At 42.4% G+C, this 26,540-nt stretch overlaps 3 protein-coding genes and 1 long non-coding RNA gene across 4 annotated transcripts; 2 read left to right on the plus strand and 2 right to left on the minus strand.

Moving 5' to 3' along the window:
* Positions 1–6,061: 6,061 nt before the first annotated feature.
* LOC120054738 (NADH dehydrogenase [ubiquinone] 1 alpha subcomplex subunit 11-like) lies at positions 6,062–10,202 on the minus strand. The gene is made up of 4 exons (XM_039002302.1): positions 10,066–10,202; positions 9,583–9,675; positions 6,663–6,785; positions 6,062–6,244 (listed from the first exon to the last, which is right to left on the minus strand). Exons 1-4 carry the CDS (start codon positions 10,142–10,144, stop codon positions 6,132–6,134), a joined length of 408 nt encoding a protein of 135 aa, XP_038858230.1. The 5' UTR covers positions 10,145–10,202; the 3' UTR covers positions 6,062–6,131.
* Positions 10,203–17,178: 6,976 nt separating this feature from the next.
* On the plus strand, positions 17,179–19,484 carry LOC120054739 (vimentin-type intermediate filament-associated coiled-coil protein-like). The gene is made up of 2 exons (XM_039002304.1): positions 17,179–17,854; positions 18,019–19,484. Exons 1-2 carry the CDS (start codon positions 17,664–17,666, stop codon positions 18,362–18,364), a joined length of 537 nt encoding a protein of 178 aa, XP_038858232.1. The 5' UTR covers positions 17,179–17,663; the 3' UTR covers positions 18,365–19,484.
* A 1,604-nt stretch (positions 19,485–21,088) lies between these two features.
* On the plus strand, positions 21,089–22,756 carry LOC120054740 (mitochondrial import inner membrane translocase subunit Tim13). Its single transcript, XM_039002305.1, has 3 exons — positions 21,089–21,316; positions 21,609–21,677; positions 21,830–22,756. The coding sequence occupies exons 1-3, from the start codon at positions 21,197–21,199 to the stop codon at positions 21,926–21,928; spliced, it is 288 nt and encodes a 95-aa protein (XP_038858233.1). The 5' UTR covers positions 21,089–21,196; the 3' UTR covers positions 21,929–22,756.
* A 12-nt stretch (positions 22,757–22,768) lies between these two features.
* On the minus strand, positions 22,769–25,933 carry LOC120054741. Its single transcript, XR_005477633.1, has 3 exons — positions 25,192–25,933; positions 24,702–24,995; positions 22,769–24,224 (listed from the first exon to the last, which is right to left on the minus strand). It is a non-coding gene; the product is annotated as an uncharacterized LOC120054741 (long non-coding RNA).
* Between the last annotated feature and the right edge of the window lie 607 nt (positions 25,934–26,540).

Consider the following 26,540-nt stretch of genomic DNA (forward strand, 5'->3'; position numbering starts at 1 on the left):
TATGATTTGAAAAAAGTTGCATGAAAGGGAAGCGCTCTACTCTCTTTCTTGAGCAGGCTGCACACACTTCATCAGTCTCTCATTCACAATTTGACAAGCACTTAATAATATTATAATGCAATATTCTCAATTTAATCTGGTCTTTCCATATACTAAATAATATGTGGGAAACGAGTTTGGTCATTATCATGCACCTGTCGGAACAGGGGCAGGGCATAAAAAGAGATGTCATCCATATGTACTTGAATAGCAAATGGTTTTCCCTCTGTTCATTTTCATGCCAGCCAGGTAGGCTACTCTAGTTGTAAAGTGAAGCAATGTGCTTAATATTAGGCAAGTTGCTAAATAAATATAGTAGGCCTAGCCTATAGAAAGCTGATGGCCTCTATTAAAAAGAGGATGATCTCATCAAACTCTATTTTCTCACGCAATCATAAAGTGTTTAATATGATTTTCGATGCATTTGCATTGATGTAAGAGCGATTAGAGGGACAATAGAGCGCGGAGTACCAGCCATTAGCAAGTTTGGTAGGCTACTAATGACCATCAGAGGCATTGGAGCGCAGTTTTGGAGAAGCGTAGTTACCGTGACTCAATGGTCACATGGAATTTGACTGTGGTCATGACCCCTTGACTGCCAGTGTGGCGGTAATAAGGTCACTGTAACAGCCTTACTTACAGATAATTGTATGTGTGGGGTACAGAGATGAGGTAGTCATTCAAAAAACATGTTAAACACTATTATTGCACAGAGTGAGTCCATGCAACTTACTATGTGACTTGTTAAGCACCATTTTACTTCTGAACTTATTTAAGCTTGCAATAACAAATGGGTTCAATACTTATTGACTCAAGACATTTCAGCTTTTCATTTTTTAATAAAATTTGTAAAAATATCTAAAACCATAATTCCACTTTGACATTATAGGGTATTGTGTGTAATCCAGTGACAACAAAATGTGTGGGGGTTGGATGGAAGCATGTTGGGCTGGGGGAATGGGATGGGAGTTGGGGGTGTAAGCCCACCTCTTTGTTTCTCTTTTCTTTACCAATTTTATTATTACAAAATCCTGTGTGTTCAATATGATGATTTCTCTGTATATATTTTTTTTTACTGTACCGGTAACCATTTCCAATGTGACGTACACTGAGCAGCTGCACCCCCGAATTGATGATTACCTGTGTGCTGCCAACTGTGGGTATGTGGGCAGGATTGACGCAAACCCAACCTTCATTTATGTTGTGATGCAGCCATGGCCACAAGTCTCACAAAACTCAGTTTTGGGCATGACTGATTCTATTACCAAATGTATCCTATTTTCACTTTGTAGTCAATTTTAACAGTAGAATAAGGAGACCCCAGCTCCACTAACAGCTTGTTTGCTTAGCTAGCTACATGCATAGGCTATCCTTAGGTATTTGAAGATACATAATTCATTTTGTTTACTGATCAAGAAAAGCATGCAGTTACTTGTTGTATAACTCTGATGATAGAGCTAAATGTGTTATAATCAGAAATGTGTTGTTCCGACTATGCTCTTTAAGAGGTGATGATATTAAAACCCAATAGTTATAACATTTATTTAACAATCCCTTGAAAATGGAACATAGTTGTCAATGGTTTTAGCGGAGCTGGAGGTTTCCTTGCCTTCCAGCAGTCAAATCAAACGCTCTGCACCATATTGTTACGTTTTATTGATAATGACCTATATGGAAATAACAGACATGAGCCAAGCATGTTTACCTGTGGAATAGGTTATAAGACCTCTATACTTCATTTCATTGTCACGATCGTCTTCTTGAGAAAGAGAGGACCAAGGCGCAGCGCGTGAAAAATACATCTTCTTTAATGAAGGAAACAACAACCACTTACAAAATGAACAAAACAAACGATCGTGAAGCTAAACAGAACTAAGTGCACACATGCAACATAGAACATAGACAACTACCCACAAAAGCCTACTGCCTATGGCTGCCTTAAATATGGCTCCCAATCAGAGACAATGAATGACAGCTGTCTCTGATTGAGAACCAATCTAGGCAGCCATAGACATAACTAGACAACTATACTCTACTCTGCCCCATACACATACAACACCCCAAGACACTACAAAACACATACCTTCCCCATGTCACACCCTGACCTAACTAAAAAACATAAAGAAAACAAAGAATACTAAGGCCAGGGCGTGACATTCATGTTCTGCCACCACAACATTTCCCATTTTAAACAAGGTTAATATCAAGTTGTAGTAAAGTTCAGCTTCCGTCCACAGGGTGGCAATATGTCACTGTCAGAAGATTTGTGCTTTGGTCAGTAAAACGTTCATCTTTTCGGTCTCAGATAGCTAGCCAGCCAGTAGCTACCGAGGTGACTAGCCAGCCAAGCTAGCTACAAAAACAAAACCCACTCACTGGAAATAAAACACTTTTCCTAATATCATAACTTATATTAACATCCTTGCTTGCCCATTCACTAAGTATACTGTTAAATAACTGACAAACAATAGCTTAATAAGGATACTGAGCACTAACGCTCAGAGAGAGAGAGAGAGAGAGATATATGGGAGAGAGATGAGAGAATTAGAGGGAGCATACATAAGAACACACAGGACCATCAAAAGGTTCAGAGCTGGACCAAAACCATCCGGGACTGAAGCCCCAGAAGCCCAGGCCTAATGACACCACTGCTCTGGTCCTAGCAGTTTTCCACTGGCCAGGTTTATTAGATGTCCAAATGTGGTCTGAGGGTGTTGTGTGAAGCACTCTCTTTCAGTCACGGCTTAATGGTTAATGACAACCCCCATCTCTCAGACGAACAGATATGAAATCTGAGCAACTTCCGTCTCTCCCCCTTTTTTTGCCTACCTATCTCCCCTCATTACTGAAAGCCTGATTGAGAGGGGCATGTGATTTGGGATCGTAACGAGGGTCAACGACCGTCCTACTGTACCAATAGACGGGTGGATTATTGCTCTACTTACCTCTGCCTATAGCAACTCTGAGCACTACTGATGGACGACCTGCTTGCAGCAAATTTGGGCCAAGTCTTGGTCTGTCTGTCTCACACACACACACATACTACCTCCATAATGTCTAAGATTAAAGCATAGCCAAATGTTCTTAGCCAAATAGCCAAATACTTACAGTAATTGCCTGTAAATACAGTTTGGTGGGAGGCTCCTTTACTTGCAGGTTACATCAATAAAAGTTGAACACCATGAAGGCCTTCTTCAACATGCCAATAGCAAGGTGCAAGGCTTTAGTTTTCCCTCAACGCTTGGGAAATGGCTGCCAAACATGTGATGTGTAATTGGGCATTCTGAAAGGGCTTGATCCCCTTTATAGCCCCTCTGCTGCCCTCCCCCCACCACACCGTCCCACAGCCAGAGCCAGACCACCCGACTGAATGCTTAGCCTGATTCAGCTACTGAGGGATAACCTGCCTTAAAAACAATGCAGATCAACAGGCAAGATACTTCACATCACTGTAAATAATTAGACTACACAAATATGTCAACCTTGAAGCCGGGGCCTCCCGAGTGGCGCAGCGGTCTAAGGCACTGCATCGCAGTGCTCGAGGCATCACTACAGACCCGGGTTCGATCCCAGACTGTGTCATAGCTGGCCGTGACCGGGAGACCCATGAGGCGCCGAACAATTGGCCTAGTGTCGTCCGGGTTAGGGGAGGGTTTGGCCAGCCGGGATTTCCTTGTCCCATTGCACTCTAGCGACACCTTGTGGCGGGCTAGGAGCCTGCAAGCTGACTCATTCACCAGCTGGAAGGCATTTCCGCTGACACATTGGTGCGGCTGGCTTCCGGGTTAAGCGAGCAGTGTGGCATGGCAGGGTCATATTTTGGAGGACACATGGCTCTCGACTTGCGCCTCTCCCGAGTCCATAGGGGAGTGGCAGCGATGTGACAAGACTTAGCCAATTGGATATCACGAAATTAGGGAGAAAAGTACCAAAAAAAACTTGAAGCCATGAATTGTTTACACGTATGATTGCATTGTGTTAATGAAAATGTTTGTGCCAATGGAGATAGAACAGATTGATTACAGGGATCCTTTCCAGGGACTGTCACAGGAAGTTGACTTCCAAGCATTGATGGATGGAGAGAAAGGTCCAGCATAAGACTAAGCTACTAACTGATCAAGTGTACCAGGTAGGTGAAGCAGCAAGGATTCCACTACATTGCTTACACCATCCCAGCCAAGTCAGATCAGTAACTACTCAAGAGTAGTGGGAAAACATCAGAAGCATGTCAAAGTATTCTAACAGAACTTAGGTATGATGAGGGGATGTAGGGTGGCCCTATTGAGTGGTGAGGGTCTACCACTGAGTCACAGCTGACTCAGACTGGGAATGGCATGATGTGGAAGGTCACATTCCATCTTGACACACACAACTCTGTCAATCCTGATTGGATTCTCTCAAAAGAACTGTATGTGATTTACCAATGCTCCCCCTCAAAATCCTGTCCAATTAATAAATCAGGTGAGCCTTTTGAAAGAAACATCAAATATTTCCAGAGGCCAAACATCCTTCATTCAATTAAATGAAAGCAGAGTGGGATAGAAAGTAAAATGTCTATTACTACTGTTAAAACCATGTAAATAATTATTGTGTCATCTAATACCCTTCTAGTATAATTGCTATACATTGTAAAACCAAGGTTGTAGAACATAAGGGACACAGATCACAGGAGGTTGGCACCTTAATTGGGGAGGACGGGCTCATGGTAATAACTGGAGCGGAATCAATGGAATGGTATCAAATACATAAAATATGGTTTCCATGTGTTTGATGTCATTCCATTATTATGAGCTGTCCTCCCCTCAGCAGCCTCCACTGACACAGATGTACATTGTTTAGACAACCTTCATTACTAGAATAAGAGACCGGCTTGTAGCCCTACATCCATACTGAATCTATATCACCTAATATATCTCTTGGTATTTCTTTCACACATTGTGAGAATTAAGACCGCCGTGGACGTTGACCTAGAGCCAAGATATCCAGATGCAAAATAACAACCCTGATGAGGTCTATATTTGAGGTGTCCAGAGTGGTTGCCTTGCCCAATCCAGAGTTAAGAGTGGAAAAAAATATATTTTTTTCTCATACATTTTAGGCAATCACAATTGCATCACATTTCCCTAAGACATTATTTTGCACCGATGTTGGCAACCAGTGTAGGAATGAGTTAAAAATGAATTTGCTCAACCAGTTATTCACCAATTTAGCAGTGTACAAAAGCAATAAATGTTTTACAAGAGCCCCACAATACCCATAAAACCTAGTGGTCAAACAGTGCCAATTGTTTTTTCCAATATTAATTTTTCCCATGGGGAATTTTAAAAACATTTAAAACAAGGGCTGTGTTGTGTAGGCTTACCTGGTGTGATGTTTTGATAACCATGTAAATCTCTCGGACACGGTGACTTTGATCAATATATATATATATATATATATATATATATATATATATATTCGGCTCCATTTACTCTGATTCGAAAATGATAATTAGCATCAAAGTAGACATCACGCAATACTACAAATCCCCGCATGTCATCTCTAGCGGACACCTTTGCGAACAGGTTGTGTCAATTTAAACCTTGCACAATTCACAGAATTGTCAAAACTTTTCTAACATTAGATAGAGAGATTCTTACCTTTGCCTTGATTTGAAAGTCTTGTCCAGCTCATCATGGCATTTGTAGTTCTTTATGATAGTCACATTAGCAGCTAATTAGCGTTTCATTTTTGGCCGGTAAATACAAGTCACCTTGTCCTAGAGAGATTTACATGTTTATCAAAACATCAAGCAAGGGTAAGCCAACATGAAACACAGCACTTATTTTAAAGTGTTTCTAAAATGTGTTTGCTTGGGAGACTAATGCCTTCTGATGTCATTCTCAGATTAACTGTGATCTAAATTACTGATTAAGAGGCCATTGCAAATTGGAGTTGATTGGCTAACATCCCAGCCAATTTGCACCAATGCCTCCACCTTGTGGCTAAAGCAAGGAGGTGCAGGATACAGACTAAGACTACACTCTTTTACACAAGTTTATTCAAGTAATATTCAATATACATGTCGATATATAGTCTCCCCCTCAGGCTGTTTACATCCTCGGTGGTCCCGCTAATCTCCAGCCCTCCATCTTGCCCACCTTGGTGAACATGGCCAGTGTCCCCAGCCCAATACATGCCGTCGTGCCCGTCATTGCACTGTGAGCTGTAGATCAAAGAGACACAAAATACATGTTATTTGTGGAAAAGATATGGAGAGGCCGGATATTATCTTTGTTGCCCCTCGGTATCTCGAGCAAACATCTAGCGATGAGAAGAAGTTCACTGCCCTACAAAGAGCGTAGAGATTAAAAGATGACAGCAATAAGATGGTAACTATGTAGAGCCAATTGCTTTTACAACCAGTCATCTTAGAAATGCATAGGGAAGTTAACAAGCGCTGAAGGGAAATTACTGCTTTTTGGAATGAAATGTTGGAAGAAAATGCTTTGAAACAGGATGTTCCACCCAAACGTTCCCAATGAGAATACTAATTTTCCTTGTTTTGAAACATTTGCTCCCGTTTGTTCCTACTGAATGCAACCCAGATCTTCAGCATACTGTGTAATATATAGCATACTCACTACGAGCTCCAAGAAAGACTCCTGATGCACAGCCTCCGATGAAGTAGTTCACAGGGTCATCAGGAGCATCCCGGGCCTGTGCAGCTAGACAAGTGGTCATTCCAAAAATCGCCCCCAAGGCAGCTGTTAAGGAAGGAAAGACAACAACAAAATGACTTACACTGGCATAAACCTTGCCTGGTTGTCACCTCTTTTCAATAACCCCTTATAGTTATCATCCAATATTATGCAAATTAGACTGATAGGAAAATGTTCTAACTTTATCCATAAATTTGATTGGAAACCAAACATTGGGCCAAATCAAATTTGATTGGTCACACAACATTTGATTTGGCCCAATGTTTTGAATGGAAACCTAACATGGGCATTCTGACATAATACATTTCATTGTAAACATAAACATTGGGCACGGGAAGAACAGAGGATTCCCGTTTGTTGCATTTTTACCACCACCACCTCAAATATATAAATAATTGGGCTAGGCTACTGGTTCAAAATCTATATAAGGAATAGAGAGAGGAATGAAGAGAAAAGGCCATTGGAGATGCCAGCGGAGATGTATGAATTGTGCAATGGAACAGCAAAGATTGAGGTCAGGGCTTTGTGATGGCCACTCCAATACCTTGACTTTGTTGTCCTTAAGCCATTTTGCCACAACTTTGGAAGTATGCTTGGGGTCATTGTCCATTTGGAAGACCCATTTGCGACCAAGCTTTAACTTCCTGACTGATGTCTTGAGATGTTGCTTCAATACATCCACAAAACTTTCACTCCTCATGATGCCATCTATTGTGTGAAGTGCACCAGTCTGTCCTTCAGCAAAGCACCCCCACAACATGATGCTGTCACCCCCGTGCTTCACAGTTGGGATGGTGTTCTTCGGCTTGCAAGCCTCCCCCTTTTTCCTCCAAACATAACAATGGTCATTACGGCCAAACAGTTCTATTTTTGTTTCATCAGACCAGACCATTTCTCACAAAAAGTACGATCTTTGTTCCCATGTGCAGTTGCAAATAGTAGTCTGGCTTTTTTAATGGTGGTTTTGGAGCAGTGGCTTCTTCCTTGCTGGGCAGCCTTTCAGGTTATGTCGATATAGGACTCGTTTTACTGTAGATATAGATGCTTTTGCACCCGTTTCCTCCAGCATCTTCACATGGTCCTTTGCTGCTATTCTGGGATTGATTTGCACGTTTCGCACCAAAGTACGTTTATCTCTAGGAGACAGAACACGTCTCCTTCCTGAGCGGTATGGCGGCTGTGTGGTCCCATGGTGTTTATACTTGCGTACTATTGTTTGTACAGATGAACGTGGTACCTTCAGGCGTTTGGAAATTCCTCCCAAGGATGAACCAGAGTTGTGGAGGTCTACAATTTTTATTCTGAGGTCTTGGCTGATTTCTTTTGATTTTCTAATGATGTCAAGCAAAGAGGCACTGAGTTTGAAGGTAGGCCTTGAAATACATCCACAAGTACACCTCCAATTGACTCAAATTATGTCAATTAGCCTATCAGAAGCTTCTAAAGCCATGACATAATTTTCTAGAATTTTCCAAGCTGTTTAAAGGCACAGTCAACTCCGTGTATGCAAACTTCTGACCCACTGGAATTGTGATACAGTGAATTATAAGTGAAATAATCTGTCTGTAAACAATTGTTGGAAAAATAACTTGTGTCATGCACACAGTAATGTCCTAACCGACTTGCCAAAACTATAGTTTGTTAACAAGACATTTGTGGAGTGGTTGAAAAACACGTTTTAATGACTCCAACCAAAGTGTATGTAAACTTCCGACTTCAACTGTAGGTATGCACGTCAGCTTTGACATCGGTTTTGCACATAAGCGTTAAACTAGACATCGGCCATTTTTAGCTAATATCGGCCGATTCCAATATGCTTACCGATATATCGTGCATCCCTAATATTTTGCATTACTCATCTCATAATTATATACTGTATTCTATCCTACTGTATCTTTTAGTCTATGCCACTGACATTGCTCATCCAAATATTTATAATTCCTTTACTTTAGATGTGTGCATTGTTGTGAAAGTGTTAGATATTACTGCACTGTTGGAGCTAGAAACACAAGCATTTTGCTACACCCGCAATAGCATCTGCTAAACATGTATGTGACAAATAAAATTTGATGATTTTGATTTGAGTCCTCTCTAGCCACTTTGAACAATATGACACTGCCTTCTCACAAGAGAATGACTGCAGCAGGTAATAACGGTATTGTTTATTGATATTCTTAAAATGTTATAATTGTACGCACCACCCATGTTCCATAACATTTAATGGAAAAATTGCATGTGGTTTCCAACTACCAAATCAGCAACTGCGCCGTAAATCCGGCTGCATATTGAACATTGAGATTGCCAAAAGGCCAGTCTCTTTGGCAAATGACAGGAGTGGCAAGGAGTGGAAAGTTAGCTAAAAAGATTGGTACCCAGACTAGCATAAACCCACCTTAACTGTATGTTGTTTACTCGTCCTTAAAACAAACATCTGATCACAGAAACCTGTTTCTTATCACCACTGAAACACTAAGATCAAACAGCACACTTTCACCATCACTCACACAAGGAAACTATAGAGACTCAGGTGCAATATTAGGTGAATTGCAGCATTTTGACCTGGGCCCATATCTACAAATCCTCTACTAGTAGGATCAGTTGTGCGATCACAATGTATAAGATTACATGGATGGGGGGGACCTGGGCCCATATTCACAGTGTCTCAGAGTAGGAGTGCTGATATAGGATCAGTGTTGCCTTTTAGATCATAGCCTGAACACTATTGGCTACTGATCTAGGAGGGGTAGCTGCATATTCAGATTTCAGGTGTAATCATGATATCTTCATGGCAGTAAGCAAGGCTATTATTATTACTGCTGTGTATGAGACTAGAGACACATACCCATGGTTACTGTGCCATTTGTGGCCCTCTGAACAGCTTGGATTGCAGAATCAGGCTGGAATGCCACAATGTGATAGGCTGAACCCACCAAACCTGTGTGTAAAAAAAAAAAATAGGATGTTAGACTACTGTGTACAGAGTTGACTAGCTAACTACTTACTTACTTGTCAAGTATTTAGCTACAAGAACGTTAGCAATGATTAGCTTGCTAACTAACTGGTAAACCTCGTTCAAATTCCAATGTTTAATGTCCTAGTTAGCTGTACTGTCTTACAGCAGATGCTGGCTAAACAACTGCCTAACCTAACAACGTTAACTGACGTTCCATTAGTTAAAAACAACACATTAACGTTACTTGCTAGTATGTTAGCAGAGCTAGCATGGCATTGGGAGCTAACTATGTTATGGCTAGTTAGTGTTACCGCTCTTTACCAACAGTTAACTAGCTAACTTCCATAATGTTTTCCTTTGTGTACGACTTACCTAGAGCTGTGCCTAATTTGGTGGTGATCCATGTTTTCTCGACACAATCCTTACCCTCTTGCAGATCCCAATAACCCATTTTGGATTTCACATGAAGGACACGGAGTGGTGAAACATCGCGAGATTAAAAAAATATGAAGACGAGAATTGATATTGTAAAACTTTATTATAATCAAACAAACATTCTATAGATTCCAAGAACACAGGATGAGATGTTACTATCCTTTGTGCAAGCACTTCCAAGAGTTCATGAACAGTGAGACTGGTGAAATTTGGGGAGCGCATCGTCAGTAGTGTACCTTTGGTTCCTAGGGTGTTTCGGCCTTTCACACTATACACCCTCCCCAAAGGCGGCCAGCGACAGGGTGATCAATCCTACGCTTGCGTCCCATTCCCAATTAGTCATAGGAGTTGCCTTGTTGTTGATAGCCAACATCCCATGGGACTATGCATGGCAGGGGCGTCTTCCTCCCTGAGTCAAGCATTGTTGACCGCATACCTCCTGGCCCTCTCACTTCGGGGCCCAGCTGGGGTCTTTCCTCTTCATCCAGAGCCATTGACTGCTGCCTTCTGCCGCCTCTGATACAGCTTTGATTAATAAATAGTACTTTGTCGACAAATTGGATTTTTATACGTTTAATATACAATTACTTTTAAATGTGTTATTAGCTACATAATAAATAAAAAACCATCTCACATTGACAACCTATTTCTAAATGGTCTGTAATGCTGTCAACACTAGCGACGGCTGAGGCAGCAGGAAGGATGGAGGATCACGTGATTACGTCAGATGTGAGAAAGAGAGCGCGCTTGTTTGAAATGGAGAAGCGTCGCGGAAGCTATTGATAAAGAAGAACATCAAGACGAACCACCTGCTTTACAAGTGGGATGTACTGTTGAGCGCTACATCCTGGGGGGTTCGTGCTGATTGTACGGAGATTGTGACAGCCGGTTGAATGGCGTCCCTTGACAAGGCGAGAACAATATGCATCAAGAGAAGTGCAGTATTATCATAAGGAGGAATGGAGGGGAAAAGAGAGGCAGAGGAGGTATAAGAGGAAGAGGGTGAGCTCGAGTCGGTTAAAAATGGCAGAAAAAAGGGAGACGGTTTGTTCAATAAGAATGGTAGAAAGTGTAAGCAGAGTGAGATGAAGACAGGAGGAGAAATGGAAGTGAATTAGGGCAAAGTATCAGAGGTGGTAGATATGGTGAAGTTATCGGAGCCCGAGGCGTGCACTGGGGGTCAGGATAAAGATGACTGTGACAGTAGTGAAGTTTTTAGAAAAACTGGACCCTTGCCTTTTGGCTGATCCATTTGAGGTTTCAGGGTAGGTGAAAACAGAGTTGGGTGCTGTGGAATCGGTGAGCTGAAAGAACTTCATTAGACTCTGTAAACTGGAAACCACATATCCTGAGGCTGCATTTATTGTAGCTGGGGAGTTTAACAAAGCTAATCTGAAAACAAGGCTCCCAAAATTTTATCAGCATATCGAATGCGCAACCCGGGCTGGCAGCATTCTGGATCATTGCTACTCTAACTTCTGCGACGCATACAAAGCCCTCCCTCGCCCTCCTTTCAGCAAATCTGACTACGACTCCATTTTGTTGCTCCCAGCCTATAGACAGAAACTAAAACAGGAAATGCCCATGCTCAGGTCTGCTCAACGCTGGTCCGACCAATCTCATTCCACGCTTCGAGATTGCTTCGATCACGTGAACTGGGATATGTTCCAGATAGCCTCAGACAACAACATTGATGTATACGCTGATTCGGTGAGCAAGTTTATTAGCAAGTGCATCGGTGATGTGGTACCCACGGTGACTATTAAAACTTTCCCCAACCAGAAACCGTGGATTGATGGCAGCATTTGTGCAAAACTTAAAAGCGCGAACCACTGCTTTTAATCATGGCAAGGCGACCGGAAACATGACTGAATACAAACAGTGTAGCTATTCCCTCCGCAAGGCAATCAAACAAGCTATAGAGACAAAGTAGAGTCACAATTCAACAGCTCAAACACGAGACGTATGTGGCAGGGTCTACAGTCAATCACGGATTACAAAAAGCCCCGTCGCGGACACCGACGTCTTGCTCCCAGACAAACTAAACAACTTTTTTGCTCGCTTTGAGGACAATACAGTGCCACTGACACGGCCCGCTACCAAAACCTGCATGCTGTCCTTCACTGCAGCCAAAGTGAGTAAAACATTTAAATGTGTTAACCGGCCCAGACGGCATGCCGGCCCAGACAGCATCCCTAGCCGCGTCCTCAGAGCATGCGCAGACCAGCTGGGTGGTGTGTTTACGGACATATTCAATCAATCCCTATCCCAGTCTCATGTTCCCACATGCTTCAAGAGGGCCACCATTGTTCCTGTTCCCAAGAAAGCTAAGGTAACTGAGCTAAATGACTATCGCCCGTAGCACTCACTTCTGTCATCATGAAGTGCTTTGAGAGACTAGTCAAGGATCATATCACCTCCACCCTACCTGACACCCTAGACCCACTCCAATTTCATTACCGCCCCAATAGGTCCACAGACGACGCAATTGCAATCACACTGCCCTAACCCTTCTGCACAAGAGGAATACCTATGTAAGAATGCTGTTCATCGATTACAGATCAGCATTTACCCTCCAAACTCGTCATTAAGCCTCGAAACCCTGGGTCTCGACCCTGCCCTGTGCAACTGGGTCCTGGACTTTCTGACGGGCCGTCCCGAGCTGGTGATGGTAGGAAACAACACCTCCACCCTGCTGATCCTCAACACTGGGGTCCCACAAGGGTTCGTTCTCAGCCCTCTACTATATTCCCTATTCACCCATGACTGCGTGGCCATGCACGCCTCCAACTCAATCATCAAGTTTGCAGACGACACAACAGTGGTAGACTTGATTACCAACAACGACGAGACGGCCTACAGGGAGGAGGTGAGGGCCCTCGGAGTGTGGTGTCAGGAAAATAACCTCACACTCAACGTCAACAAAACAAAGGAGATGATCGTGGACTTCAGGAAACAGCAGAGGGAGTACCCCCCTATCCACATCGACGGGACAGTAGGGGATGAAGGTGGAAAGTTTTAAGTTCCTCTGCGTACACATCACGGACAAACTGAAATGGTCAACCCACACCGACAGAGTGGTGAAGAAGGCGCAACAGCGCCTCTTCAACCTCAGGAGGCTGTAGAAATTTGGCTTGTCAGAGGGTAGTGAGGTCTGCACAACGCATCACCGGGGGCAAACTACCTGCCCTCCAGGACACCTACACCACCCGATGTCACAGGAAGGCCAAAAAGATCATCAAGGACAACAACCACCCGAGCCACTGCCTGTTCACCCCGCTATCATCCAGAAGGCGAGATCAGTACAGGTGTATCAAAACTGGGACCGAGAGACCGAAAAACAGCTTCTATCTTAAGGCCATCAGACTGTTAAACAGCCATCACTAACATTGAGTGGCTGCTGCCAACATACTGACTCCAATCTCTAGCCACTCTATAATAAAAAATTGGATGTAATAAATGTATCACTAGTCACTTTATACAATGCCACTTTATATAATGTTTACATACCCTACATTACTCATCTCATATGTATATACTGTATTCTATACCATCTACTGCATCTTGCCTATGCCACACGGCCATCGCTCATCCATATATTTATATGTACATATTCTTATTCATTCCTTTACACTTGTTGTGAAATTGTTAGATTACCTGTTAGATATTACTGCATGGTCAGAACTAGAAGCACAAGCAATTCGCTACGCTCGCATTAACATCTGCTAACCATGTGTATGTGACCAATAAAATTTGATTTGATTTGAAGCGGTCTTGTGTTAATTGTTTGTGTTTCTGCTGGTCAGAGGGAGCAGGCGCTCCGTGTTAAACGAATGGGGGTGTAACGGATGTGAAATGGCTAGCTAGTTAGCGGGTACGCGCTAATAGCGTTTCAATCAGTTACGTCACTTGCTCTGAAACCTAGAAGTAGTGTTGCCCCTTGCTCTGCAAGGGCCGCGGCCTTTGTGGAGCGATGGGTAATGATGCTTCGTGGGCGACCGTTGTTGATGTGTGCAGAAGGTCCCTGGTTCGTGCCCGTGTCGGGGCGAGGGGACGGTCTAAAGTTATACTGTTACAGGGGCAAGAGATGTGAATTGTTTTGTTCTTAAGGAAAGGGTGCCATTAAAAGGAGTGATTACTGGGGTAGTGGTAAATGTTAAAGCTGACTAACTGAAGGGGAAGATTCCTGGTGTTTGTGATGTTCGTCGTTGTGTGCGACGCATACAGGGTGGTGTGAGTGGAGAAACAGATTAGTCATTGTCTGTTCTTTTGAGTTTTGATGTTGTCTTTGCCCGACAAAGTGATGTTAGGATATATAAGTTATCCTGTACAAGCTTTTGTGCCGACTACATTACATTATTACAGGTATCAAGCTTATGGCAATGTGGCAGCAGTGTGTAGGAGGGAGGTTCCTAGGTGTGAGAAGTGTACAGAAGGGCATGAGACAAATAAATGTGTAGCATTGGGGAAAGTAGTGGTAAGTGTTAATTGTAGGGGTGCCCATGGGGCTGGGATCAGAAATGTCCTGTGCGAGAGAGGCAGGTTGAGGTTTCCAGGGTTAGAGTAGTGCAGAAGTTGTCATATGCTGAGGCAGTGAAGAAAGTAGAGGAAGATGGGTCAAGGGGGAGGGATCCTGAGAGGAGTGGTGTGAGTAGTAGATCTGTACCAGTACAGAGGGATGAACCAACAAGTGATATATGTTTCAGTAAGATTGGATTTTTGGCATTTATAGTAATGGTTCTCAACTGTACTGCAGGGATGGAACGTAAGTCGCAAAAAATTGAGGTTGTGGTAGCATCTGCAGAGAGGTATTTGGGTGTGCGAGACTTGACATCAGAAGAGTTACAGGATGTGTTATGTTGTGGTGGCCCATCCTTTCAGGACTAAATAAATGTAAATAGTGGAGCATGGTATTTATTAATAGTTTGTGTGAGTGTAGTCGGGTATTTGTTGTATTCTTTTTTTGTTGATATAAAAAATATATATTTTAATTGTTTTTTTTAAGCAAAGTGTAAGGGAGTTATATTCCAGTCTAGTAGGTGGCGGTAATGCAACATTTATTGGATGCCAACTGCCGTTAAACCTCATCGAAGAAAGAAGGACGGAGGGGGAGGTGTGTAACATGCAACTGGTAGAATATGGGGAAGAAGATGTGGCGCTGGTCGTTTGAAGATGCTGAAATGGCGGAAGCGGATGTTCTGTTTTAATCAGATGGCGTGTCGAGTGGAGGCGAGAGTGAGAAGAATTGGAAAGGAAATAAGATAATTAAAGTGGTAGTGGAAACTAGTAAATCCAAACCTAATTCTGATTATTTTTTGGTTGGAATAAGGGTTTTCGATTGATGTTACCTGGGAGATCTGTTTGAAGTCTCTTAAAATCATGGATGTGTTGGATGAGGTGGCGTCGATGAGAATAACAAAAGGGTGGCCTTATTTAGTTTTTTTGTGTGTTGGAACAGAAGGAGTGTGCTCTGTGCCTCAAGAAGATGGTGAGTTGAAATGTGTCCTGTGTGGATCTTCAAAGCAGGGCGCCTATCAAGGGTGTTATCTCTGGGGTTGCGCTAGAAGTAAATGTGCAAAGGATATTTGTATAGAATTGTATTGTGGTTGGTGCACAATGACTGCCCCGCATGGTAGATGGAGTGCGGAAGCCCATTCCATCCATTCTCTTCCTTCTCACGTGTATGCCCAAACCCATACAGTGTGAGAAATGTAAATTATTTGGTCATGTCAGGTGTATGTAGATGGGAGGAGTATTATATGCTCCTCCAGACACTTGTCCTCTCCCGTCTGGACTACTGCAACTCGCTGTTGGCTGAGCTCCTCGCTTGTTTCACAAAATCCCGGCAACTTATCCAGAACGCAGTAGCCCGCCTAGTTTTCAACCTTCCCAAATTCTCTCATGTCACCCCGCTTTTCCCCACATTCCACTGGCTTCCAGTTGAAGCTCGTATCCACTACAAGGCCATGATGCTTACCTACGGAACAGCAAGAGGAACTGTCCCTCCCTACCTTCAGGCTATACTCAAACCCTACACCCCAACCCGAGCACTCCGTTCTGCTACCTCAGGTCTCTTGGCCCTCCCACCCCTACGGGAGGGCAGCTCCCACTCAGCCCAGTACAAGCTCTTCTCTGTCCTGGCACCCCAAATGTGGAACCAGCTTCCCCCTGAAGCTAGGACAGCAGAGTCCCTACCCATCTTCCGAAAACATCTGAAACCCTACCTCTTCAAACAGTATCTTAAATAATCCTCCTCATCCTCCTCATCCTCCCACCCCCCCAAAATATAAATAAAACAGCATTTGCACTTGACCCCCCCTTCTAGCTCTAACTTTCCTGATAGCTACGTTATTGAGGAAAAATGTACTTTCTATGCCTGTGATATGTGGTTGTCCCACCTAGCTATATTAAGATGAATGCACTAACTGTAAGTCGCTTTGGATAAGAGCGTATGCTAAATGACTAAAATTTCAAATGTAAAAATATGCCAGCTGAGCTTAAATGCTGCAATTGTGGTTGCGAACATGCACCCGTTTCGGAAGTGTGCTGTTAGGGTGAAGGAGACAAAGGTGGCAAGAATAATCCAGAGGTGTTGAGAACAGTGGAAGAAAGGTGTGAAGATGAAGAAGTAATGGTTGTAGGAGTAGAGGCAGAAAATGATATTCATTGTCAACAGAGGGATCCTGACATGTTGCATGTTAAGAAGGTGGACATTGTAGCATTTATTTACTTTGGTTATCAACTGCACAGTGCAAACGGAGAGGAAATATGTGAAAATAGGTATCATTGTGAGTGTGGTTTTAGCGTTTTAAGGGGGGCTCAAGGATTTTTCTGCAGAGGCATTACAAGGAATCCTGTCAATCAATGCTCTGTCCTTACAGGTACCTGAGCCTGTGTAGGGATGTGACTGCGATGGCTGTTCGATTTTTTTTTTTTTGTATTTTTTGTTTCAATACCCCGTACAGTAGATGGCGGCAATACACCAAGATGTGTAGTCTGCCATAAAACTTAAAAGAAGAAGAAAAAATAACTAGTGACTCATTCCGGGGCGAAGTTTAAGCCACAGGTTACAAAACTGTTGCGAAGTTCATTGAAATTATCCAGCCTTTTATATCAAAACAGTGCAGACAACGAACTATTAGATTGCACGAGTCATGTTGTTCGTAATTATTACATGGAATTATATGTATTGTTACGTTTCTCATGGGTTTCAGATATTAGATATATCGTAGGATGACGTTTCGGTACTGTAGCTGGTTAACTAGTTAGCTTGCTGTTTTGGTTTTTAGCATAGCATCATCAAGCAGTTTTTTCTGGACACGGAACAATGTTTTTTGGTGCAATTGTACAGTTGTTTACCGAACTAGGAGGACCTATACCAAACGCTGAAGAAAGTGCAGCCATGGCAGGAAGAGTAAACACCAGCCCTCCGGTGAAATGCTTGTTCACGAGCAATGAGTCAATAGTCACGATCAGTCTTCTACGGTGAGCTAGTGTAAATTTACTTTTAGGTCGTGTCATATTCCTCATGTGACATGTCCTCGCCGTCACCGGTACAAATTCGGGAGGCGAACGCACACCTGGCCGCGGTGCACAGGCGGGTAGCAGAACTGGAGCAGCGGCTCGAGGCAGCAGAGAACACCGTGAGGGAGCAAGCGGAGAGTCTCATCAGGAAGGACGAGCAACTGAGGGCTGCTACCCAGGAGATCACCGAGGCCAAGAATAAGTAAGTGATGGAGGTGTTGTCTCTTCAGGCATTGCCACAGCTCCCCTTTCATTTACCAACTATTGTTGTTTCATATTTGGATTGTGTGGCCGAGACTGCAGAAAGATTTGCTGATAGTTTATCATCGAATCATCGATTTCCCTTTTTATCTAACTTTTCTCTAGAGAGATTTACTACCTCCACGAGAAGCTGTGCAAGTCAGAGGACACCATCCAGAGGTTTCAGAACATGGTCAAGGAGAAGGATGCTATGATAGGCCAGTTGCAACATCGCTGCCAGCTCCTGGACAACATCTGTAAGAGCAGGCCTTTACTAGACAGTATGCTGTTCCATATGGCTGAGGCAGAAAGACTTGGGCCAGTGATGGGGATGGGTGAACCCACTGTCAAAACATCCCTCACAGACGGGGAGTCAAACTGCAGTCCCAACCGCATCTCTAACCACAAAGACTTCTCTCTCAGTGAGGATGACCAGGAGCTGGATGAGATAGTGTTTGGAACAACTGTATAGTACAAGGCCCCTGAGAAGAGTTAGGTTAGTGAAGAGGTTCTAGAAGAGGGTGGTACTTGAAGTAGAGGCATGAGTCATTTCAAAACATCTGCATGTTATTGAATTTAAAAAAAAAATCTCAAATAGATTGTGCTCTAAGTAGTTCTTTATACTCTGCAGATAACTTACAAGTTAACATGATGTCACATGGGGGAACTGCTTGACACGTTATGAAGCCTTTGGTTTAACCAAATAAAGGGAAACTAATCTGCCTTGATTCCACATCTTAACCAGACAATAACCAGGTGTCCATTTGACATCAGTTTCTGTTGTTTTAACTGCTGTATTTTTGTACTGTAATATTTGGAAATGGTGTAAAAATGACCTCATGTTAAGCTCAGTGTTCAAATGTCAAAAAGTGTTGAGAAGGTCAGAGTTCAGAAAGTACATCTGTCGCACATGCAAGGCTAGGTTCTACTGCATCCCATGCATTTGACTATATAGTATACACGTTTCAGTCATTCTGCACTAACAAAGTTTTTTTTAAAGTGACAATTAAATTTAAAGTGCTTGAGGTTATTTTCGGGGAGTGTACTTACTCTACACGTATCCCATGTAAGCATGACATTTTAATGGTTAATCTAAGACATACATTAGCCTCTTGTTGGCGTCAATATTTGCTTCAGAGAAGCAAAGTCTATGCAACATTGAAGTTTGCGTCACTCTTACAGTACACTCACTCTTGCATTATAGAAGATGCTACATAGATGTGACATTCCAGTAGGGTCAAAAGCAGGGGAAATCATGCCTTGTGCTCTCATAATAATAGTGTACTGTTTTGCTTAGTCATTATATATTGTGTTGGCTTAAATCATCAGGTGGCTAAAAGTATTGTGTTATGTCTGCTGTGTCTTTCAGTACAACTGCATGATTGTGCAGCTTAAACTGTTCCTTTTGTGATCATTGTACCTGTGCTTTAACACGGGAACAGTTTTGCCTCTGAACTGTCAAACGTGTGTTGCTCTGTTCATTTAAGAAAATATTTTCTGAGAAGTGGTATTTTGATTCAATGAGGGAAGTTTTTTTTTTAGCAACAGACCAGTCTGTCTGCTACATTAATAAATTACTTATTTATACAATATTTACTTCATTTATTTGGAAAAAGACAAAGTTAATAGCTTGGCAGTGTCACTAGCTACTTTTCCTACTTCAGGGATAATGTGACTGAAAAACAATACTTAAATCTTTGTAAAACATTCCCCGTGCCTGCGTCTTCACTAGAGGGGTATGGTGCTTGACACAAAGGCTATGGTGGCAATGTTATTTTGACAACGCTATCCCTATGGAGATGCATACGTTAGAAGTTATGCGAGGAAAGTTCAGATAACTGCTCAAGACACCTATAGGCAGGAATGCAACCCAATTGTTTTTACCCCAGAATATTAATGTACTGAGATTTCATTGTATATTCTGGGAAGGATTTTAGAAAAGTTCATAGTGGGCATATCAAGGGAAAGAAGAACAACATTTAACACTATTGAACGTACATAGTAATCTTTATTAATTTCAATATAAAACATTTTCATAGCAGGAGTGACCAATGTGACTTCCCCCCCCCCCATTCATTTAGATAAACATTGAGACAATAAAAGGTCATTTTGCACAATATATGGTTTGTTATTTAAGATTCCAATCACTCTGCTTTGGGCAATAGTGATAATTTTGGCCAGGCTTTATCATTGCTGCAGTACCAGCTTCCACCTGCCAATGCAGTTGTAGAAGCCTTAAGCACAATCAGGGCCAAGTGGCTGGCGTAGCACTTCCACCATGCCCAGTGGCCTCTTAAGCAGGCCAGGCAAGAAGGGCCCACCTCTGTCAGGAAAGAAGGAATGGGCAGCAGTCTTCCGGCGGTGGACCCTGGAGCTCCCCATTAATCCCACACTATCCTGGGAATAGTCCCCAGAGCACGTGCTCCTGACAAAGGTCCTGTTGCCACTGGTCAAGGAACACTGGAACAGCCAGCGGGGAGAGGGTGTGGCTACTGGGGACCAGTTTTGTGAGGCAGGAGGGGGCTCCCCACAGGGCTACTCACTGGGTTCCTGTAATGATCTGAGCGGAAGGAAGACACCCGGGGGAAGGCCAGGTGGCTGCCGTACAGAGCCTGAAGCCGGGTGACTGCTGTTGGTGCTTTACTCAAAATGCCGCTTACAATCTGCTGCCTAGTGAACAGGCTACACCTGAACAAGAAAAAAAAAACAGTAAATAATGACCTAACTGGCCCTAGCCAGAATAGATTTTGACCCAACGCTTGCTTACAACTGCCTAGGCTTTGCTTACAGTAGCACTGGAGTCAGACACGCTTGACACTACGGAGCCGGTGCAAAATATGGCTCGGAAACCTTACCTCAATCCCTGGATGAGAAATGCGTGGTACGTATCATCCCATTATCCCAATTGTTACACCTAGAAGATTGAATGACTGCTATTCCCTCTGTTGCATAATGAACAAACATTGTGTCAGTCAAATCTATGTGTTGGAATATAACACACCCATGTGTCTCAAACTTTTAGATGGGCCAAAACACATTTCAGACATATTATATTTATGTTTTTATTTAAATAAGTGAATCAAGATAAAATGATCACGCTTCGTGTAGACTACAATTTTGTATGGACTGAACTGTCCAGGGAACTGAAAACTACATTCCCCACGTTGGAATCACAATTACAGGAAGTCACGTGGTTGAACAATATCGTTTCAAGGGCAATTTTTCCGAAGTGTTTACATTAGCTAACACGTGTAATTACTAGCTACAGTGTAATTTCTTAAAGATAATATTATAGCAGTTAGATATGGACGGATTTGGTTCCGATTTTTCATCAGGTGCTGGGTCCGGTAAAATGGATACCGGCACAATCATGGAGCAAGTAAAGGTACAGATTGCGGTGGCTAATGCGCAAGAGCTCTTGCAGGTAACGTTTAATTGTTTTGAGCTGGCTATGTAGTAGACATATTAACATTGTTTGTATCCAGGTATATAGCTAACTAATGCAAAAGCAACAGTTAGTTAGCTAGCTAGTTGGCTCAATAGACCATATCCAAACTGGGCATATCCAGCTAATGATTGTAATTGCCGGCCTTCAACTTGCTATCTTCTTAAACTCCCTGTCAGAGGTCGTTGAGCCTGAACTATGAGGTGAGAATTACTTTCTAGCTCACTGAAATGAAGGTGGGTTCAACTTTTTTCATTTTTCTTTGTTCTAGAGAATGACAGACAAATGTTTCAAGAAATGCATAGGCAAACCTGGAGGCACGTTGGACAACTCTGAACAGGTATGCCAGTGTATTTTATTTGCAGATTGATGGGATGGTATATGTATATGAAGTGTAATTTCAAACCTCAGATAAGGTGCATTTTTGAAAATGCTAATATTATGCTGTGGGACTGGGTAATGCTCACTGATATATTTGTCTGTTTATTGCAGAAATGCATCGCTATGTGCATGGATCGATATATGGATGCATGGAATACTGTGTCCCGTGCCTACAACTCCAGACTACAGAGGGAAAGAGCTCGTATATGAACATCGTCCTATTCTGCCAGCCACACCTTTGCAAAGCCAAAACATATGTCAGGGAAGGTGTTAGTGGCTGAGGCTGCAAGAGCGTATGTGGCATGATGACACAAACTTCTGTGAGAACACCTAACGGACAGGTTTGGAGACCCTGTGAATGGCAGCAATAATGATAGTGGACATTTTCCTTTCACTAAAAGGATATTTTAACAAATGGATATCTTCTATTGTTTTTTGTTATTATTATTAAGTGTCATGAATTAATAATGTTAAAAAGGAAATATCTGCAATTATAATGTAAAACTCTCTGTAACTGTCCCCTAAAAGTTCAGTGTCAGGTACCTATTCTTCAGTTGGCTACTGGCTGTCAGTGTGGGTGAAACACCAGTTCCCTGATGGGATTAGGCAAGGCTTCTTTTACCACCTTGCTAAACCTGGTTTCTTCCCTGTGGAAGAACTGAGGAACAATTTTTTGTTTGTTTTCATAATTGTGAACCAGGCACTCGGACCAGCTAAACAATCCTATATCATAATGCGTGTCGAGAACAAAACAGTATTGTCAGACTTGCGTTCCAGTTGTCACTATCTGCCGTGGTGCAGACTTTGTATTGAACCTGTTTTGACTTTGTATTGAACCTGTTTTGAACCTGGCTGGCTTTGTTTGTCAGATTACTGGGAACAGCTCTCCTTCATTCATCCCTTTGATTTGTGTAAGGAAGTAAAAATAAATGGCCTGTGAGTGCTTAAAGATGGGTGCCGCTGCTCAGAAGTGTGTTTGACTGACTGGAATGGCCTTTTTTACTTGTGAGACGTAAATAAATAAATTCCGATCAAGCATTTGTGCTCTGTTTCTTTATTTTCTTATTTTTAATACTTATTCCTTGCATATTTCATATACATTCTCCCATGCTGGAGGAAACAGTGTCGTTGGTTCATATTTCATATACATTCTCCCATGCTGGAGGAAACAGTGTCGTTGGTTCATATTTCATATACATTCTCCCATGCTGGAGGAAACAGTGTCGTTGGTTCATATTTCATATACATTCTCCCATGCTGGAGGAAACAGTGTCGTTGGTTCATATTTCATATACATTCTCCCATGCTGGAGGAAACAGTGTCATTGGTTCATATTTCATATACATTCTCCCATGCTGGAGGAAACAGTGTCGTTGGTTCATATTTCATATACATTCTCCCATGCTGGAGGAAACAGTGTCGTTGGTTCATATTTCATATACATTCTCCCATGCTGGAGGAAACAGTGTCGTTGGTTCATATTTCATATACATTCTCCCATGCTGGAGGAAACAGTGTCGTTGGTTCATATTTCATATACATTCTCCCATGCTGGAGGAAACAGTGTCGTTGGTTCATATTTCATATACATTCTCCCATGCTGGAGGAAACAGTGTCGTTGGTTCATATTTCATATACATTCTCCCATGCTGGAGGAAACAGTGTCGTTGGTTCATATTTCATATACATTCTCCCATGCTGGAGGAAACAGTGTCGTTGGTTCATATTTCATATATATTCTCTCATGCTGGAGGAAACAGTGTCGTTGGTTCATATTTCATATATATTCTCTCATGCTGGAGGAAACAGTGTCGTTGGTTCATATTTCTTGTAGCACCTGAACTGCTTCCAGAAGTGTAGATCTAGCTACACTACATAAAGATGCTTTCATGCAAGGCTCAGTTCCTGAGCATCTGCTATAAAAATGTATCTTTTCCAACTTTTAGATGGTTGGCCCACAGAATTTACATTAAAAAGCTGGTTGGCCACATATGAAAAATGACAGTAATGTAAATGTCAATAAATAAACATTTTGAACCCACAGAAATCTTTCTCAAATACGATAAAATAAATACACAACTTCTACATGTTTATATGCATATTTTAGTAAAATGTCCACAGACCCCCATTTTACTAGTCCAAAAGTTCACCTGGATCTCCTGATATCTCCAGGTAGTTTCATGATGTTGATGGTGGAGTGCATACATCATCCTTGACCAGTAGCGCACAAGAAATACCAGTGATGGCTGCAAAGTAGAAAACCCATTGTGTCCTCAAGTATTGTATGATGTCTCAATTCCTCCTTTTTTCCATAGCCTCAAAAGGGCAGATAGTTAGATATCCATTCCCTGATGGCAGTGACCCGCATGTAGACTCCTGGGAAACCAGTCCATCCACAGCCATGTCCCCACCTGGTCACCCCGGCAACAAACCACTGGCCAGAGGGTTCACAACGCATGAGGGGGCCACCAAAATCTCCCTGAATCTCCCAAAATGTGCATTGGTCCTGGGAAGGTCGATAAGAGCATAAGAACAAAAAGAAGTCACCTGATTTTAAATGTTTGTCACCATACAGACTGTAAATGTACATTTGGGAACAGTAGCTAGGTTTCCATCGAATTGACGCATAAAAACAAAATCTGCATAAGAACGATGTGTGCATTTTCCTACCAGAGGTGTATTCCCATCAAACATACTCGTTGCAGATTTAAAAAACTGTGTGATGACTGCACTTTTTTCGTTGTTGTTGCAGTTAAGTTATCATGTACTGAAAAAAAAACTAGTTAAATGGGTTTCCGTCACATTTTCAACTCTTATGGATGTTTTTGTTACAAAAACTGTTGCGATTAATGGCAAACTTGACCAATCTGGTTTTGGCGCATGCTTTCTAGACAACAGTTAGCTGATAAAGTGGACAGGGGGTTAATGATGAGATATGGATAAGATCATTTTATTTAATAATTAGCAGCCAAGCACCACTCACCATGTCACCGGCATTCAAATAATAGCAACAACCATTTCCAGTAGTCATCTGTCATACAGCTTTCACCGATCCTGTCATTTCAGTACAGTGTAGATGAATTGGAGATGCAGCCCCTGATAGTTTGTTGTAGGAGAGGTGGCAGAGCTGCTGCTACCAGCTAGCCCTCCTGCTGCTGTAAGAAGGGGCTTTAGGAATGGTCTCCAAGCCATCCTGTGGGCAAATGAGCACCACAGAGGTCCCTCTGCACACTGCTAAGCCCAGTTGTCTCTGTCAGCTTGAATTGGTCATCTGAGACTGGGGAGGGAGAAGAAAAGTATAAGTCAGCCACTCTCTTGGAGGAAAATGTAAGTTCAACAGCATGCATTTCCCATAAACTGGTATTTTGTTAGTAGTCCTCGTCAGGGTGCTGAGGGATGTGTTTCATTAGTAAAAAATAACATCCCTCAGCACCCTGACAAGGACTATTGTCAGAGGAGTTTGTATCCCTTACCACACATGCATTCAATTGTTCCATCCAACACCAGGTACAACAGATGATCGAAACCTTTCAGGACACCACTGGCTGTGAAAATTGTTAGTGAATAAAATGTGTTTGCAATTGAGGTGCATTGACTGTCAACATGAATGACCAGTCCTAGTTCAAAATAGCTGCTTAGTTGTTAGCTAGACAATTAGGCTACCTTCTCGTCCTCCCTGAAATGTCACTCAGACTGGTTTGTAAATATATTTTGACACGTCAAATATACTTTCTTTATCCTGCAGAGGAAATAAATAATGAATCAATGTGTCATGTGGGGATTGGAAAAATGCTAGCTCTCGTCCAGGGCGTTTACGTACGGTTTAAGACTTAACTTCAACACCCTGCGTCTTTCCATTCTTCCCTCAATAGAGGATTTTAATGTTGCTTAGTCACTGGCTTCAGTATACTTTCGTTACGCACCAACGTAAAGGTGTTGCAGGAGTGACAAACTTGTATCTATATGCGCAAGCTGTCATCATGGCCGTAACTAGGCTGCATATGGCATTGAAGTCCAGACCTCGGTAATCCTTTCTAATTTGAAAAAATTAATAAGACAAATATATATTTTGTACACAAAAGAAAGTCAATTACGGATCAACATCTAAATATTTCTTCCAGCGTTGATCAAAGCTCAGACAGATCTAACTGAGTTCTGGGCGGCAGGTAGTGGTTAGAGCGTTGGGCCAGTAACCGAAAGTTTGCTGGATCGAATCCCCGAGCTGACATGGTAAAAATCTGTCGTTCTGCCCCTGAACAAGGCGGTTAACCGGGAGGCCGTCAATAAGAATTTGTTCTTAACTGACTTGCCTAGTTAAATAAAGGTAAAAAAAAAAAAAAAAAAATCATGCCTGCCTCTTTGCGAACGAATGGCAGATTCATGAACAGTGAAAGTTCTCCTGCGTCCCCGAAATTTGCCTTCCAGAATTTGAACTTTTTCAGCACATTCACCAGTCTCAAACGGCTAACTCCACCCTCTAGCGGTACAGGCAAAGGGCCGATGTGAAACGAACTACCACAGCTCGCGGTCTGCTCAAGTAGGCAACTAGAAACGCTGCTGACAGTGTTTGAGAGATGCCGGACAAAAGGGTATTTTACAACCGTCCCGTGACGCCTGCCGTGTGCACAGACATCCCCCAAACAAACAAAAACTGACTGTCGGAGAATGAGTCCACAACTAGTAAATAGTCGCTTATAGTTACATTGCCTTCAGAAAGTATTCACACCCCTTGATGTTTTCCACATTTTGTTGTGTTACAGCCTGAATTTAAAATGGATTAAATTGCGATTTTTTTTAAAATCACTGGCCTACACACAAGATG

The sequence above is a fragment of the Salvelinus namaycush genome, chromosome 10 (assembly GCF_016432855.1).
Source record: "Salvelinus namaycush isolate Seneca chromosome 10, SaNama_1.0, whole genome shotgun sequence".
NCBI classification, from domain to species: Eukaryota; Metazoa; Chordata; class Actinopteri; order Salmoniformes; family Salmonidae; genus Salvelinus; species Salvelinus namaycush.